The sequence below is a fragment of the Ruditapes philippinarum genome, unplaced genomic scaffold (assembly GCF_026571515.1).
Source record: "Ruditapes philippinarum isolate M1 unplaced genomic scaffold, ASM2657151v2 ctg4083_1_1_1_1, whole genome shotgun sequence".
In the NCBI taxonomy this organism is placed as follows: domain Eukaryota; kingdom Metazoa; phylum Mollusca; class Bivalvia; order Venerida; family Veneridae; genus Ruditapes; species Ruditapes philippinarum.
This window is the reverse complement of record NW_026861111.1, coordinates 30,765-49,676: the sequence shown is the minus strand read 5'-3', so window position 1 is coordinate 49,676 and position 18,912 is coordinate 30,765. Positions and strand designations below refer to the sequence as shown.

General features: G+C 31.7%; 1 protein-coding gene across 1 annotated transcript; it reads left to right on the top strand.

Moving 5' to 3' along the window:
* Positions 1–430: 430 nt before the first annotated feature.
* Positions 431–7,808, top strand: LOC132714548 (lymphocyte antigen 75-like). Its single transcript, XM_060697439.1, has 6 exons — positions 431–529; positions 1,792–1,974; positions 2,958–3,083; positions 3,419–3,568; positions 4,351–4,519; positions 5,023–7,808. The coding sequence occupies exons 1-6, from the start codon at positions 496–498 to the stop codon at positions 5,279–5,281; spliced, it is 921 nt and encodes a 306-aa protein (XP_060553422.1). The 5' UTR covers positions 431–495; the 3' UTR covers positions 5,282–7,808.
* The last annotated feature ends 11,104 nt before the right edge of the window (positions 7,809–18,912 follow it).

Here is an 18,912-nt window from a genome sequence, read left to right as displayed (position 1 = left end):
AAAGTCCATATATGTAAAATATTCACTGTTATTTCTTCTTATAACATATTTTTAAAGTATTATTACTTTTTTTTCTTGCTTTTTGTACAATTTAAGTGATTAAGTAGTCACACCAAGCTACTTACTTCCGATGATAAGCATCCTTTAAATCCATGATTGAAATATAACGAAACACATAAAGAAGAAAAAATTCAATCCTAATGCAAAATGTGTTTTATACACGTATTATATGTGCATTAATGCGTCTAACACTAAGGCTGTTAAACTGGTAAAAATGTCTCTTATAGATAAATCAAGTGCAATAAATCTCATAAGCATGTTTCGTTTTGTTAAAAGGGAATCACAAAGCGCGTTTTTGCCTCGTTTTGAGAGAAGACACTTCAAACTCCTAATGACATATTTTGTGTTCCATACTTTTCATTCATTTTACCAAATGTGGTATTAGTAATAACTAGTGTTCAATGGTGTAACAAAGAGCAATTTTACTTAAACAAAATGGTAAATCTCTTAATATGGATAAGTGTAATAGGTAAGAACGTTTTTTACGAAAATCAGTTTTTATTTTGGTCCGTCAATGGACAATATTTAGCGATTTTTCACGATAATTCTAGCATTTTCTGAACCTCTCGTTAGTACATAGTTATAGTTTCGTTAGTACATATCATAGTACATCTCATAGCTTAAACCGAATGAAGCAGGAATTTCATTTTCTAAGTATATATTCAAAAAACATTTAGATACATGTATATAGAAACATATGCGCATGTGTATAATCTATGACACTTAATTTGTTCGTTATAAAAATGAAAGGAAATATTATTTCTTTGTATCCATGTGTTAGCGTAAAAGAGAGGATGTTGTTTTGGTTGTTATGACCAGACAGCATTGACAAAACAAGGGGCAACTTCTTTTAGGCCATTGTGCGCGCACAAGTGTGCGAGTGTGTGTGCGTGCACAAGCACCGTCTTTGAAAAGGTACACTAATTAACACAACTGAGTGTGCGTGTGTTCACAATTGTGTGTACATGTTTTAAATTCTTTTAGCTAAGTTTTATGTTTTAACGTATTTTCATTATAAATGTATTCGTGATTTCTTTTAGTTCGCCAAATATAATTTACATTAAGGGTGCATTTATTTTTTTGTTACAGATTTCAAAGTAATACTTATTTGCCATATATTTTTTGCAACAGTTACTATAGTTTTGTTGGCAATTTGTATAATTATAGTGAATCAGTAGTTTGTATGGAAGTTTACATTTTGCTACCTTTATGACACATTATTGCACGTTCAGCGCTACTTTCTTCAGTTATTAAACATCTAACATGCTCTAAATCCATTATACAAACACTATTAAACACATGTTTGACATTTCTAAAGAATTAAAAGAAATATTTATTTATGGGGCGTAGAGTGCCTTTAAACTATGTGAACTTATTTTTTCAAAGGTCCTGTATGTCCAAGTTGGTGTCCCGTTATAGTTTCTAAAGAGTTACTGACTGGCCAGTTACCTGAACCATATCTTGCTTCTTTTCCTGTTTGGCAATAAGTACAATTATTGTGACTTTTTATCTTAACATTTTGCTACTATATGAGAAATAATTTCACTCGTAAGGTAGGTAATAAAACGAGCTAGCATGCTTTAAAACCATTACATTTTAATGTTACAAAACGCCAGTTCGTCCTTTTTAAAGAAGAAAACAATTATTTGTTTCTGATGCATAACGTGGGTTACTTTTCCTGGCTTGTTTTTCTATTATAAAATTAAAGAACTATATAATTATATATTCCAGGTATTTATATACAAACACCGGAATGCTGCGAGGAGAAATGGGTTCCGTACGACAGATTTGGAGTATGCTACAAACTATATACAACACCAAGATTAGAATGGGAAGACGCTAAAGACTTTTGTTCAAAACAAGACGCGGAACTTACAGATTTATATGACTACACAGAACAAATGTTCATAAAAGGTAAACTTCTTAAAGTGACTCCCCTGAGTTTTTTTTTACATGACGGGACTGGGATTTATTTTTTCGAAATCAATGCTCCATTTGATGGAGTTCTTAACCAGAAACTTGTGTAAAATTCAGATCATTCGCTCATTCTAGTGAAAAAAATGTCCCAAAATTGAAAAAGCTTTAATCGGAATACGAAAAGCACAAAAATGCGATTTCCGATCTATTTCTAAGTATATTTGTTACTTAGTTTTGTATTTCTTTTTGTTTTAAGTGCCCCAGTTGATCTATGTAGGAGATTTAAAATTTATGTTTTTAAGCTTCTAGACCTGTGTTGAGTTGCTTTAACATAAATATGTCGCAATTAATTCGTTCATATATCATATATATTTGAATATTACCTGTAATGTTACGAGTATGTCTTATTTTTGTTAATGTCGTCGTCGTTATTATTATCATTGTTGTTGTTGTTGTTGTTGTAAAAATATAAAAACATTGACCAATGCCTATAGCGTCTCCTGCTTGTCCAATTTCAAATATGAACATACAATATCAAATATTTAACACAATGTCAAATGTGTACTAGCAATTACATTAAATGTCAAATACTTAATAGCAATCACACTAAATGTCAAATATGTACTAGCAATTACATTGAATTATTTACTAGCAATTGCATTAAATGTCAAATATTTGCAAGAAATTACATTAAATGTCAAATATGTACTAGCAATTTCATTAAATGCCAAATATTTACTAGCAATTACAAAAGATGATTAATATTTTACTAGCAATTACTTTAAATGTCAAATATTAACTGGCAATTCCATTAAATGTGAAATATTTACTAGCAATTAAATTAAATGTCAAATAATAAGTAGCGATTTTATAAAATGTCAATGATTACTAGCAATTACATTAAATGTAAAATATTAACAGCAATTACAGTAAATGTCAAATATTACTAGCAATTCATTAAATGTCAAATATTTTGACAGATAACTTGTTAAGAAGAATCAGAGCACATGGTGTCTGGATAGGAATATCTGATGATGGAGATGAAGGTGACTGGAGATGGGTAAATAATTCACAAGCAGACATAGACAGATTCGAGTGGTGGCCAGGTAAGATACCATAAGATAATTCAGGATCCATGCTATTCGCTTTCAGTTTCTCTACTTGCTATAGGGTTTGTAAGCGAACAGCATGGATCCTGATCAGACTGCGCGGATGCGCAGGCTGGTCTGGATCCATGCTGGTCGCAAACCCGTTATGTTGGTTTTGTCATGACGCGGCTCAAATATAATGATACATATAGACCTTTCACGTATATATACCAGCGTCCATTTTTACCATATTCTTTATACACTTTAAAGCAGGTGGTGTAATTAATAGACAGCAGTTTTTAAGGTGTAATGTTTTTTACTTTATCAACCAACTGGTTTCTCTTTTTTTCCAGGAAACCCAGACAATGCCAATGTTGAAGATGGGTTCTTTGATTCATTCTTTGGGGAAGACTGTGTGGAGATTAGTCTTAAATCAAAATATCGTGGCCTATTAAATGATTATCGTTGTGACGAAAGAATGCCATTTATATGTAAGAAGAAAGGTAAGTATAAGGCAGACTAGTAGGTCGCATCTACTTCCTGTATGTTTGTTTGTTTCATTTTACGCCTTTTCCCAACAGTATTTCAGTCATATAGGCGGGTAGTTTCCTAACCATCGTTCCTGGAGAGTTACACCAGTACTAGACTACCTTCCTCCGTGCTAAACTACCAAAGCATCTCCCGGGGATCGAACCCATAAACTTTCTACAATGATAAAGTGATTTAGTTTTTACTCTGTGTAGATGGCAATGGGCAAAATATAAGGCTTAAATGAGTTGGTATTGCGACTTAGCCACGCAGATTAAAGCGGTTCTTTTCCCCTCTATAAATAGCATCTTCCAGATCGTTATTTTAGTACTTATTTCATTGCTTTATTTTAAGCACAATACACACGTCAAACCGAATAAACAGATAAATAGGTATATCATAACTAAAGCATTTGGATCGGGAAACTCGCAAGTTTCGTCCTTGGAGAACGTGCGGTTGTTCTAACACCACATGTGACCGGTTAAATACTATAAAAGGCCATAAAAAAGTTATATTCAGGCCTTCTTATTTCAGATATACCAGAAACTTATGTATCAATGCTTATGTAACGAAACAAAAACGATTTGTTAAGAGTTAATGATGACTAGCGAATTATACAGTAAAATGAAGCTGAAGTAAATTGAAATCAAGAATAAATTATTATTGTAATTAGGTATATTAAGTAATGTGTTCCTGCACTGAGATAAAATCAATGTGAAAGAATGCATTGTTTGTATTAAATTTTCTACTTTACCAGATATGTCCACCACAACTACTACCACAACAACAACTTTGGCAACTACTGTAGCCACAGAATCTGATACGTTGAGACAAAATGAGAATAAATTTACTGTACCAGTTGTTTCAACATTGACGGTGATATGTTTGATAGCCCTGCTCGTTGCCGGTTCTTTCATCTATCTAAGGTATTGCTAGTACTACAGTATTTGAGGGGGTTTCTATGTACATGAACTGTACACGTATTGCTTCTTGAAAAACAAAGGTCAAGCAATAAACGGTCAATTTATCATTTAGTGTTGAACGTATTTTCTTATCTTTAGCTACAAAAAAGTTTACATTTTTTATAAATTACATAACCATGAATAATAAGCACAGCATATTTCCTAGCAGATATATCATAATTTGTAGTATTTAAGATATAACCCGTCTTGCTTTATATTAAGCCCATGTGATAAAATGAAGAAAAAGACCGTTTGACAGTTGTATAAAACACGTTTTCTGTTCGTCTGTCCGTCTTAATATTTTGAAAATTTCTGTACCATATTTAGCTTGCGTCGGGTTAATGCGAGAAATGTAAAAATATATACATGTAGTTTTATGATTACATATATTGATCAGGTATTTTAAAATTTGTTTTGTTTGCCCAACTTTCATAGTTAAATTTTGTTAATTTTTCTTTGATATGCAGACGATACCGGAAGCGGAAGTCAACTCCTGACAATTACGAAGACGCCAATTTTACGTCATCAGCGAATGAAAACATTTACACGTGCCTGGACACAAATAGCCAATCAGCATTGAATAACAACATCGCATCATGTGACCAGAATAGCATTCATGAATATCATAGTGTACATTTTTCAGCACAAGGTTCACTTTATGAGTCAGTCAATTGCAACAAATTGAATACAGATTATCAGACACCACCGCCACCAAGAAAATATTGAAACTCTATTCTTAATGTAAGATACTTGTAATACAAAATGTACAAGTTTTATCGTTTATGTAAGTAAGACCGGTAGGGCCATTTAAATTTCATGAATTCCCGATTTCATCTTCATGAATTCACAATTTAAACTTCGTGAATTCCCGTTTTCAAAATACGGAATTCACGAATTCACGATTCAGCTTCATGAATTCACGACACTAAGTTCACGAATTCACGATTTGAATTTGGTATCGTGAATTCGTGAAGATGAAATCGTGAATTCATGAAGTTGAAATCGTGAATTCTTGAAGTTGAAATCGAGAATTCATGAAGCTGAAATCTGGAATTCATGAAGTTGAAATGCCCCCAGCGGTCCTTCGTATGTATGACTTCAATTGCGGCTACAACAGCAAAAACAACGAATACAACTGTTATGTCTTGTGAATGTGACAAAAGTAGACGACTTCCAAAACTGTACTGTACTTCATCGACTTTAAATAAAGACTACGCTGGGAGAAATGTAAACGACTATTTCGACTTTTACGAGTACAAACCATCATATGACTTGAGATCACTTTTATTTTCAATTTTGATAAGGTTTTTAGTCAATTTCAGTCTGTTTGTTTAAAGTCCCTGAGACTTGAACAACTTAAACCTAGTTGAATTTAACTGTTAAGGTCAAGGTCACTAATGGCGATTACTTGACGCTTTAGTGTACAGTCCAAAGATTTGGTGTGAAGGTTTGACTGGCAAGTAAATGGTCCCTGTTGATTTTAAGGTCAGTCTGTCTGCTTCATTGATAAAACATTGTCTTAACTGTAAAATGCCTTTAACAGCTTTTCATTTTGATTCATTTTTCACATTTAGGGAAGAAATCACTCTGGAAAAACAGAGTGGTCGAATGTTCTGAAATTTTGCACTCAGAGTATTGGTCTAGACCTTTATCAAATGGAACATAAATCTCAAAAAAATATTTCCAGTAATGTCAAAAATTGTCTGTGGAGTCCTTTACAAGCTTAATGTATCACAAAAAGGAACAAGCTGAAAAGAAAGAAAAATAATGTAAGGGGAGCATTTCCTGTTGATTGAAAATAAAATATTTCCTGTTGATTGAAAATAAAATGTAGAAATGTAGAAATTTTTGATTTATGGATGTGTTTTCAGAAGAGTTTGAGTTTCAAATATTGTTTTATATGACCAATAACGTTCTATACCAAATATTGTATGTTATAGTACAATTTATACACTATCGTTTTATATCTTGTGTTTGTAGTTGTGTGTTCAAGTCCCAGAATAAAACTTTCATCTATATTGCAATGGCAGCATATGCAGCTCATCTGAGCACTGCAAGAATCTCAGGTGAGCGATCCAAAGCCATCATGGTCCTCTTGTTAGTAAGCTTCCTATTGTTATGAACGCTTTGAGCTGTTCGTGCCATTCTCTTAATGTCTGTTTCCTGGAACTAACCAAAATGGTATCATTATTATAAGGAAACATTAGTAGAAATAATATTTTGAACTACTGAGCCAAACAAACATGTGCTGTTAGTATTTTTTGACAGGGAGCAATTTTAAAATATGCATGTATTAAATGAAAATATTGATTCTGATTTTGGTATTTTTTGTCGCCTCTACAGAGTAATGGCGACATATAGGGATCACTTCTTCGTCGTCTGTCCGTCCGTAAAAAAAATTGTCCGGACTACTCCTCAAAGACTAATGTTGCAATTTCATCCAAACTTTACAGGAACGATCTGTACTAAGTCTAGTTGTGCATATCGTTGGCATTTTCCGGTTCAATGATTTTGTCAGATTTCTGGCCCTTTAATGTTTTTTTTTTAATTTGTCCGGATTACTCCACTAATATCATTGATGCAAGTTCAATGATACTTTACAGGATTGATCAGTGGTACAAATACTTGTGCATATTACACAGATTTTGCAGTTGAATGATTTTTGGCTTAGTTATGGCCCTTGAAAAAAACGCGTTTTGCCCTTTTACTATTTTTGTGTCTCCTGCTACACGGTAGCAGTAATATGTAATTGGCTATCACAAGGCCATGTGATCACCAATCGTTCTTGTCTAAGCAGGGGAAAATTATCTTATTACTAAATGTTTCATAAATAAAGCTTACACGAGGGCTAAAAGGTGAGCTTTGGTGTGACCGATTGTTTGTTGTCATTGTCCACAATTTCTTTAAGTATCTAATTAACATCTCCCTTATTATATCTACATTATCATAACATTTTTTGTGTCGCTTCTACAGAGAAGTGGTGACATATAGGGATAATTTCTGAGTCGCCTGTCTGTCCGTCTGTACGTTACTTGTCCGGACTACTCCTCAAAACTGTTGCAATTTTATTCAAGTTTTACAGGAATGGTCAGTACCAAGTCTAGTTGTGCATATAGTCGGCATTTTCTGATTCAATATTTTTTGTTGTTATGGCACTTTGTTAATAATTACTTTTAACGTTTGTCGGGACTACTCCTCTAACACCACTATTGCAATGTCGGATTGATTGGTAGTTCAAGTACTTGCGCACATAACTCGAGTTGTCTGGTTGAATGGTTTTTAATAAAAATGGTGTTTTTGTGTGTGTTGCCAACTATACAGTAGCTTGTCCGGACTACTTCTCACAAAGCACTGGTGCATTTCATACAAACTTTACAGGAATGATCAGTACCAAGTGTAGTTGTGTATATCATCAGCTTTTAATGGTCCAATGTTTTTTGTCGGAATTATGGCCCTTTAATCATTTTTGAGCTACTTCTCTGTTACCACTAATGCAATATCAATGAAACTTTACAGGGTTTATTGATAGGTCTAGTATTTGCGCAAATTACACGGGTTTTCAACTTGATTTTTTGGCCGGGTTGTAGCCCTTGAATGAAAAGAGTGTTAATAAACTTTGCCCGTACTACTTCTCTTATACCACTTATTCGTTGAAACTTTACAAGATTGGTTAGAAGGTAAAGTTCTTGTGCATAATACACAAGTTTTTTGCTTGAATGATTCGAGCCGAGTTATGGCCCTTGAATAAAATGGTGTTTTTTGTGTTGCCAGCTACACAGAAGCTTGTCAGGACTACTCCTCAGAAACTATTGGTGCAATTTTATCAAAACTTTACAGGAATTACCAATACCAGGTCTACTTGTGCATCTCATTGACATATTTGGTTCATTGATTTTGTCAAAGTAATGTCTCTTTTATGATTTTAATTTTTATCACATGTCCAGACCACTAATGCAATTTCAATGAAACTACAGGATTGACCTGAAGCTCAAGTTATTGTGCATATTACACATGTTTTTAGGTTAAATGATTTATGATAAAAATAATATGATTATAAATGATTATGGCTATTATGAGGCGACACATGTGATCACTGATCGCTATTGTCTATATCATTTTAGCTCCGTTGCTAAGAAAATTGTAAAATAAATAAAATTCTTGACTCAATTTCCTGGACTATCCAGTACTGGTGTCATAAAAAAATTAATTTCTTCCAGTAAAGCTCAAACCCAGAATAACTGGGTAAACTGCAGGCGTTTTAACATCAAGGCCGCCATTGTAAGTACATGTGTTATTGATAAGAAAAAGTAGACTCTTCTTACACAATTTTATTATCATTAAATACATTGAAAACAATATTCTATAAGCATTGAACATTAATCATTAAGCAAGGAAATGTAATGTTAAAATATCCTAATTGCTAAGTTTACTGCCAACAGTTTAATCATTTAAACAAAAAAGTGACATGATATAGGTATCTCCCTTGTTGGAATTATGCTTGACAATTATTGTTTATGAACAACAATAACACAATATTTTTATCTCCCTTTGTGAAAATTTAATGTCTAATAATTACAGTAATGTACAACAATGACATGATATAGTTATCTTTCTTGTTAAAATTATGTTTATGAGTAACAATAACACAATATTGTTATCTCCCTTGGTGCAATAATGTCTATCAATTACTGTAAATTAACAAAGACATATGAATGGGCAATAGTCTTAAAAGCTCCGAGCCTGCAACATTTGTTGTTTTTTTTTTTTGTTCTTGTTGTTTTCAATTTTGTCTGTTTTGGCATTTTGCTCTAATCTTTGAAAAATATTCATGCATAAATATAACCCAAGCGTTTTGAGTGAACAAAAAATAAGTATTCAAATTATAAACAGGGGAGTAGACATAATCGTTAGATATCTTGTCTTGAATGAAATTTCAAATTAATTACTATTTTATCTGTAATCAAAGTGCAATTATTTCAAACTTAGGCAAGACTGAGTTACTGTTCTTTGTGTAGCGTGTACCGAGCGGTAAATTGTTATTCAAGTGCTACAAAATAAAATCTTAATATTCTTAAATATAAATATATAATTTTTCTTGGGATACTTATTCAGAATGATTTGAAATATTCAAGTATAATCATTTGATGGGGTTTCTTAACCTTTGATTAGATAGCAACTTAATAAATAATTTCAGAAATTATAAAATGCATAATAAAAATTTCAAACTTATTCTTAAAGTATCTAAAATACATATTTCAAGAAGGAACTTTATTCATACTTACTTTCAATCAAACTAAAATTTATATTCCTAAACATATCTCTTATTTCTTACTTTAATATTTCAAATCAACAATCTCTTATCTCTAATAAAAAATCAAAAATCAACCCTTTCAATAACATCTTCAAAATAAAGTATTCCCTATAAAACATTTGTCCAAGAGGTTTTACTGAAGCAATAAAGTATTTTTAGTACCAGATGTCTAAGATTTCTGTGTACTTGTAAATGAACTATCACTTCTATTCAACTCTAACAAGGACAACACGCAGACTAACTATTCAACACTCAAAATATTTCCTGAAGCAGCAAATATATTTTAGCACCAGATATCTAACACAGGCATGCGGCACATTTGCCATGTCAACAATGGCCAAATTATCATAGAATAAACGCCCCTTGATCATCAAGAACAAAATAACTTTCCAGCACCCATTTACTTTATAATATATATACAAGGTATGTTACTCGACGTAGCATATTCACCCGATACGGTCAACATTTTCATCTCGCATTTTTTAATATAAAACATATTTTCATATTACAGTATTGGAATCTGTTTTCATCGTTTTGATGTTGCTAACATTTGTACAATGTTTAATGCAAAAGAAAATATATTGTCATTGTTAATGTCACATAGTTACTTATAGAACATTTATTATAATATACATGTATATATACTTTGATTTTACTTATATAAAATCAGGAGTTTAAGGCATCGTAACGTATCCAAATGAGCTAAAATATTCAAATAAAATCAAATTTGAGAACAATGTTCTTAGATTATAAGGAAATTAAAAGAGTTTAAGATTCAATTAATAATTTACATGTATTGAATAATTAATGGTAAATTTTACTGAAAACATGACCATACTACTGCTGCGTTACTAACACAGGAATGTGTATTGCAGCATATTTTGAATTCTTTTTGGTTATTTACATGGATTGTATTAAAGCAACATTTGTAATGTGTAGATTATTTTCAATGTTCACCTCACAATATACATGTATTTTACTTTTAAATACATTTTCAAATTTTTCATGAAAATTAGCATGAATCTGAAGATCTGTTGCTATTCGTATCATATTTATCCATTATAATTATTACGTACAGTTTAGGATAAATTTGCAATTTCATGTTGCAGAATGCTATTGTTCAGAAGTGAACTATGTATTGTCATTAAAATACTCAAGTCTGCTAACATTGTTATCAATTTAACTCCAAATTGTACAATATCCTATAGTAGTCCTTATCTATGAGGCATGCAGCTTAAAAGTGTGATATTACTCCGAACAATGGTTATTATAAAAAGATAAAACATTCACCAACTAAAAATGAATCAATGGTAACTCAAATAAACAATATATACATGTTTAATCTTTATAATACTGCATACTTGATGTGTCACTTTTCATAGGATAATCATGACATTTATGTATACTAAATACACCGCTCTGTCAATGTATGAAATATATATTTTTCTGTAATGAAGGAAGTTTTCTGTATAACAAATTCATTATAAGATTCTATATAAACGGTTGTAAGCAATTTATTACATGCTTTTCGGTGGTTTATAGAAATATATCAGTGATATAAAACTGTTTGAAACAGTGAAAATACCACTTTGATAATTTCACTGTTTTTAATTTAAGCCCCTTACGTTGTTTCAGTGAAATACCAGCGTGCACAGTACTGGGTACCAACTTAATGACGTGACGTCGTAATTGACGTCACGTTGTATTATTATTTGTATTAGGTTTTATTGTCTTTATAAAACGTTTCTTTGCATGTGGTAAAAAGAAAATTTGTTTAGTTTAGTGTCAGATTGAAATATATTTCACCTTGTGAACACCAAAAGTTCATATTTCACTCGTGGCTGTGTCACACGTGAAATATACCTTTTGGTGCTCACTCTGTGAAATATATTTCGATCTTACACTGAACTAAACAAATATCCTCTATATAATCCTCGCCTAGCAGCTCGGGTTATAAACCCAAACAGCCGTAACAAATTCAGAATCTTTATATCTAAGAATAAACATGATTGTAGCAAGTGCAAATTGATTTGTTTCAAAATAATGGCGACAGGAAAGAAATATCTTAATTTGAATATAAAGACTAATGAAAAGTTGTTTGCTATATAACCATCACCTGGCAACTTGGGTTATATACTTAAAGCTTAAATTGTTATACTGGGGAATATAACCTGCCAAAAACCTTATTAATTATAACGTACTTCCTATACATTGATATCGTGTAAAAGATACAAAAAAGGTATCATCAATATAAAAAAAAGGTTACTTGTACAATTTTGTTCAGAAAATTGAATTATTAAAAATAAGTGCTTAGCTGTAAAAGACAAATATGTAAAAAATTAAATACAATTCAAGAACTATTTACAAAACTATACATTTGTAATACATATAATGCTAGAATTAGTGGTTGAAATTATGTATTGTCTAATGAGATAGTTATTTTTTGTTTCAAATTTAGTGGTGCTTTTTAATTTTAGTTTATTTTATCGGCACCTTTTTGTTACTTAGCATTATCTATTTAAATCAATGTATCATACTCCCTTTGAGAAAAGATTCAAATCATAATATAACCACTTAGTAGGCTTGTGTTTGTTAAGTCAGCATTCCATTAAATAGGTTGCACGAATGTGTCGCGCCAGACAAATGTAGTTTCCTTAATCATTGCTGACAACAGCTACACTTTAACCAATATTTAATCGGTCAATACTAAAGCTGTCGATACTTATCGGACAATACTAAATCTGTCATTTGGCTACCCCAGGCCAGAGCAACCTAATTCCCTTAATGCTAATTAACAAACATTACCCTATACTAAAAAAAGCACAATCAAATCAATATTCTCTAGAAAAGTCAAGCACTTGTTTCATAATGTTTTGATAATGGTTTAAGAGCATGTTACATGTTTAACAAGTGAATAGATAGCACTGAAGATGCAGTAATGAATTGTAAAGATAGCAAAATGTAATCAAAGTAGTATTTTGACTTCCATACAAAATTCTAATTCACTATAATTATTCCCATTGGCAACAAAACAAAAATCAGCAAAAAATAGTTAATGTGTATGGTAAACAAGTATTTTTTTCGAAACTGTAACAAGTTTACTAAAATAAAAATGTTTTGGAGAAATAAAACTTATAGTATTTCTGAAGCATAATGTGCCTTTCATAATAAATAATTTAACAATTCTTGTCATATAATGTCATTCTTAAATTAAAGAAACAGATTTATACATGTATATATAATTAAATTAAATTATTTCAACATACATTTTTTGAAGGAATACTGGAATATTTGACAGTGGTCTTGGTGTAATTGTCTTTTAAGATTCAAATTCTAATTGTAAAAACAGATACGAGATAACTGTGTAATGCAAACGTTTTCTATTATGTTTCCATAGGGCCAGGAACCAGAATGCTATCCAATGTATTGGCAAGGGCGGACTTTTCTGCTGCAAATTTATTCGATGTCTGTCCCCGTACAGCCAGGTATCAGGTGTGAAGTCATAATAATGAACTAGATCTATTTAAGAACTTTAACATCTTTGTTATTCGGAATAGCTCGTTGTTATCATCATCCGGAGATTGACGGATAAAAAGCCAAACAGTTATGACCGTCCTCATTGTCTCTGTAGATTTATTATAGCTGATTTTCTGAAATAAAGGAAAGCAATAGGTCATTGTTATAACATTATGTAGCAGGAATTTCCTATTCTAACATTGTTAAAACAATATACTGTGTTGTTGTCAATTTTCAAGATGACCAATCCAATTTACTTTAATAGACTTGTAAATCATTAAATCTGGATAGAACAATTTACCATATGGACAACTTTGAAAATACTAATATATGTGCCGGCTGATCATGGTCTGCATTATGGTCACATTGGTAGAATATGTTGACGCCAACAGGCTTAAAGTTAAGGAACCAGTAAAAATTCAAGAAGATCCACTGACCTCTGGTTTCGCAAATGAAAAAAAAACTGTTATTGCAATTAAGATTAGAATTGCAAACACATTCGATATATTTTTGAGTTTGCGACTAATTGTATTATTTGACAAAAATGAATTGGCATCAATGCATAATTGACTTCCTAATAATACTTGATGTTTTGTAATGTATGGTCATGCCTGTAAATTACATGATTACTTATAGAAATGATATTGATGTATCATTGATATTTTTCTGTCAAAAATTAGCGATACAGAATAGAAAAAAAAATCGATACTTTTGCCTAATCAATGAAAGGTCTAGAAATGCTAAGCACAATAAGCCTAAAATTAAACGTTAAAACTAGTACGTGTAAAACTATTCCGGCCGTAACCGCCATGACTTGATTTTACATGCATTTATTTTGTTAATTTACTTATTTCAAAGCACAGTGATATTAACAAATAGAAAGCACGCTCGACTAAATTGACGCAGATGATACAAATATATCAACTGTATCAAATTATCAAGCAAACACTCATATATACAATTTATTTGCACCACCACATAATTTGCATAATACCATGTCAATTAAAGTTAAACATACATTTCTATGCTCTATTGGATTAAAAGGCAACAATCGGATTACTGAGTCATTATTCATTCAGTAACAAAAATGATAAGAGCAAGTAATGTTTAAAGTAAATATATAAGTTCAAAGAAGAAATTATTCTTATTACTCTTGAAATAAATTTGTTTGTTTATTTGATTGGGTTTTACATCACACCGACACAGTATAAGTCATTTGGCGACGTTCCCGCTTAACTGGTTGAGGAAGACCAGACCATTGCATTATTTCACGAACAGGCACCTGAGTAGAACCACCGGCGTTCCGTTAGCTAGCTGGATAGCTTCGTCACATGAAAAAATCCAAAGTCCCTGTCAGAACCCGAACCCACAGCGGTGAGGGACAAGGGGTTTGAAGTCAAAGACCTTAACCACTCGGCCACGATGCTACAGTTAAGAACCTTGTCATACATGGTGTGAATAATGACAGATACCATTTTATCAAGTCTTAGGCAAGTGCTACAGTTATCGACAGGTTAACCTAAAAAAGCTAACGTACAATTATCGATTTGTTTATTTCCATTTGATTGAATTCTACTATGTAAAACAATCGTTGATTGGTTGTTTAGAAGGGTATTTCCCGGTTCCAATTATTTTTACACAGCGTGACACTCGGTAGCAACTACTAATTCTAAGGCTGTAGTTATCGACACATGGACACAATTATTGACAGGTACTTTTTAATTGAGGACACTAATCCTTTTTAATGGACATATTGATAAGTAATATGGTTTATAATATCATGACAATTATTATATTGCAAAAAGTATTTACTTAAATTAATAAATCTGATTTGCATGTGTTTGCAGTTTATTTTTTTAAAATTAAATTGAACTTTGAACCCAAGTTGCAGACCCCTAAATTTTAAGAAAAATAAAATGATAAGTCAATAACCAATTTCAATTTTTTATTCAGATATATTGATGCAAGCAGAGATAGTATAGACTGTGATGTAAATACATGTATAAGGTAACATACCTTTGATGTAAGTATAAGATACTATACTGACATAGTTAATTTGCATTTGAATACCACCATCATCATCATCATCATCATCTGAATCCATGCAAGGTATATTTTCCTCAGAAGAGGTATTGCTGGCATATATATGCCTCTACCTTTTTTTCTTTTCTATCAATTTTATTTTCTTTCTTAATTATCTTTACACCTCTTTCTTTCTTTCTCTTTGTCTCTCACTTTTCTTGCTTTATCTTTTTGTCTTTCTTACTAAGGACCCTTCTCTTCTTCTGCTATTCTCTTACTTTCTCTCACATTAACAAATTCAAAGCAGCAGAACCTTACAACACTTTTGGGATTTTATTTCTAATGGAACTGATTTTCTTTTCTTTATTTCAGGGATAATGAGTTTATTGAAGGCAGAAGACTTGTCTGAGACAGTTGAAGTACATGTAGTTGCTACTATAAGCTCAGAGTCAGATGGACCCACTTGCCTTCAGGAGATATTAAGGGGAAAAGGCCTGATGACTTAAGAACTTAGTCAAAATCTCTTTCTTGGATAATGAACAACCTGAAATATAAAATAAAGATTCATAGTCATGGCAAATGAGTTTAAAATAGATGAAGAACCTATTAATATATATCAGGAAATTTGATTTGAAATGTTTTATTTAAGAAGTTATCAAAATTACATACATTTGTAGTATAAAATACATGAACCATAACATCATTAAAAGGTGCACTTCATAGAGTATTTCAGCATATAGTTTTTGTTTTCTGATTTCAACAGAGTATATTCCAAAATTCAAGGTAAAGCTTTTACCATCAGATTTGCATAGTTTATTTGAGCTTTCTCCTCAGCAGGAGTCAAAACTGACTGACGTCCGGGTCTTGTTGGCATTTTAGGAAATCTTCCCAAATGGTTATCTAAAAGGGTGGTCCTTGGAACCCTATATAGCCTGGCAGCTTTTACCTTCGACATCCCATTACATCTCGTAGTTGACTTCAACTTCCCCTCATTTTGGGTTGCAAGTATTGGACACTTATGATTTTGAGATGACGTCTAGAACAGGAGTAATATTCTTTCATGACTGTATTGAAACCTATCATCTTTAAAGTTTAAAAGTCTGAGGTAGAATTAAATGTTTACTGTATAACATTATATGTAAATGGATAATTAAATAAAACATTGATATTCTATATAGTTACATAATTTTTATACTCTTCAATAAAATTGTTTTTAAAACATAAATTTTTATTTAAAAATTGCAAAGTGTCGATAACTGTAGACCTATCTGTTTACTGGACATAGTTATCGACACCCCCCTACAACTGTATCAATACCGTTAATATTGCATATTTAGTGGTCTGTAACCCATACACATCTAATATAAGACTAAACAAAGTGGAATAACTCTTGGAAAAATAAAGTGAAAATCACAATTTTAAGATATTACGTAACTGTCTGCCTTAGGGGGCAGGGGACCTAAAAATGAAAAATTTTGTATTTCAGTGTGACCAGAAACACAATTCCAAATATTTCAAAATCTGTTTCACAGGCAGATAACCAGTTGCACAGCATTATTCAATGATATATGACATACATTGAAGAAAATAATAGTTTGCATGCATTGCTCCTTCAAAAAATGACTGACAGCAATTTGTATTTACCCCCACCCAGCCAAAATCACACCTAAAATATACCAATATGGGCAATCTTCATGAAGGTGCAGCATACTCCAGAATCCGCACGATTCCTTTAAAAATATCAGTAACACGCAGTGCAAGCTATGGCATTTTCAGAAATGACAAATAAAGTGTCTGTCATACGTTTAGATTTTTCACAAAATTTATCTGAAATTTCTTACTTGTTTGGCGCCAACTGTCAAAGCTTGATTTTTAACTTTTTCACCTCCATTCGAAGAGTCCGAAATACATACAAAGCTACCAAAATGCTTAGTTTCGGGTAAAAACCCAAAAATATATCTCATTTCCTACACACAAACAAAAAAGAATTACAATGACAGAGAAATATCAGAAGTTATCAGTACCTTCAAAACACCATGTCTGAGTTATTAAAAAATTTGACCGGGGCCATCATTCGAATATGTCCCCTGCCCCCTTACCCTGTGACGTGAGCTGTCCTGTCTAGTAAACAAATTGATGCAACGGTTGTAAAATGCATGCAAATTTAACTTGACCAAACTCCGTGGACTTTTGCAAAATAGCAAAAAGAATGTGCAGATAGTGTTTCATGGAAAAGATTACCTCAAATGTGTTTGACAAGTTAATTTGAAAATTTTAAATAATGAAAAATAATAAAACTGTCGATAACTATAGACTGTCGATAATTGAAGCACTTGCTACGCCCTCGTGATATAACCTCGTGATATAATTCCCCGCATCCGAACTCCAAACAGTGATGTTATTGAGCAATAAAATCACAGTTTGGGATATATTATTTCTTAAATAGAAATAGTTCTAGATTATACAGGAATTCTAATTTCACATGATAATGCTTTGATAACAAACCTTTTTTTTTAAATCTGAATTAAATCGCTGAATTTTATTAAATTTAATGTTGAAGTAAATCCTTGAACAAAATAAAAAGGTTAGAGCCATACAATATATTCAAAATTTAAAGTTGATACCCTGAGAAACAAGAGCTGTCACAGGAGACAGCGAAGCTCGACTAATTAAATACTGGACACAGTAAGGAATACAAAACTATAAAAGAAAAATCAATTATGCTATAAATATACTTCTTCTTATGACAAAAATGTATTGTTGTTAATATAAATTCCAAGTTTAAGAGGGAAAAATTCTGGAAATAGTCACACTAGAGTTGTGGACCTTGTCACACAACATGTGTGTAATGATAAGAAATATATTTTTGAAGTTTGAAGTAGATACCTTAAAAAGTAAATAAGTTAAAATATTTCTTTAAGAAATTTCTAAGTACAAAGGGAGATAATCTGAAAATATTGCTTCAAGAGTTATGAACCTTATCACATAAGATATGGTTGATGAAAAGGAATAAGTATTTGAAGTTTGAGGTAGATACCTTTAAAACTAAAGAAGTTATAGTAAAAAATAACATTTTTCAAATAAACAAGTCTAAATTAACGGGGAGATAATTCTTGCAACATTGGTACTAGTGTTATGAAACTTGTCACATAAGATGTGGTTAATGATAAGAAACATATATTTGAAGTATGAAGTTGATCTCTTAGGTAATAAAGAAGTTTTAGTAAAAAATAATGTTTTTTTAAGGAAAATTCGAGGTTCAAGGGAGATTAATCTGAAAATATTGGCGCTAGTGTTATGAACCTTGTCGCATAAGATGTGGTTGCTGATGAGGAACACATATTTGAAGCATAAAGTTCGAGGTTCAAGGGGAGATTAATCTGAAAATATTGGTGTTAGAGTTATGAACCTTGTCACATAAGATGTGGTTGATGATAAGGAACATATATTTGAAGTATGCAGTTGATCCCTTTAGTAATACAAGGGGGCCATGATGGCCATGAAATCG

Coding starts and splice junctions, on each gene's coding strand:
- LOC132714548 (XM_060697439.1), top strand. CDS start 496: ATGGTAAATCTCTTAATATGGATAAGTGTAATAG. Junction 3,084..3,418: donor CAGATTCGAGTGGTGGCCAG/GTAAGATACCAT, acceptor CTTTTTTTCCAG/GAAACCCAGACAATGCCAAT. Junction 4,520..5,022: donor GGTTCTTTCATCTATCTAAG/GTATTGCTAGTA, acceptor TTTGATATGCAG/ACGATACCGGAAGCGGAAGT.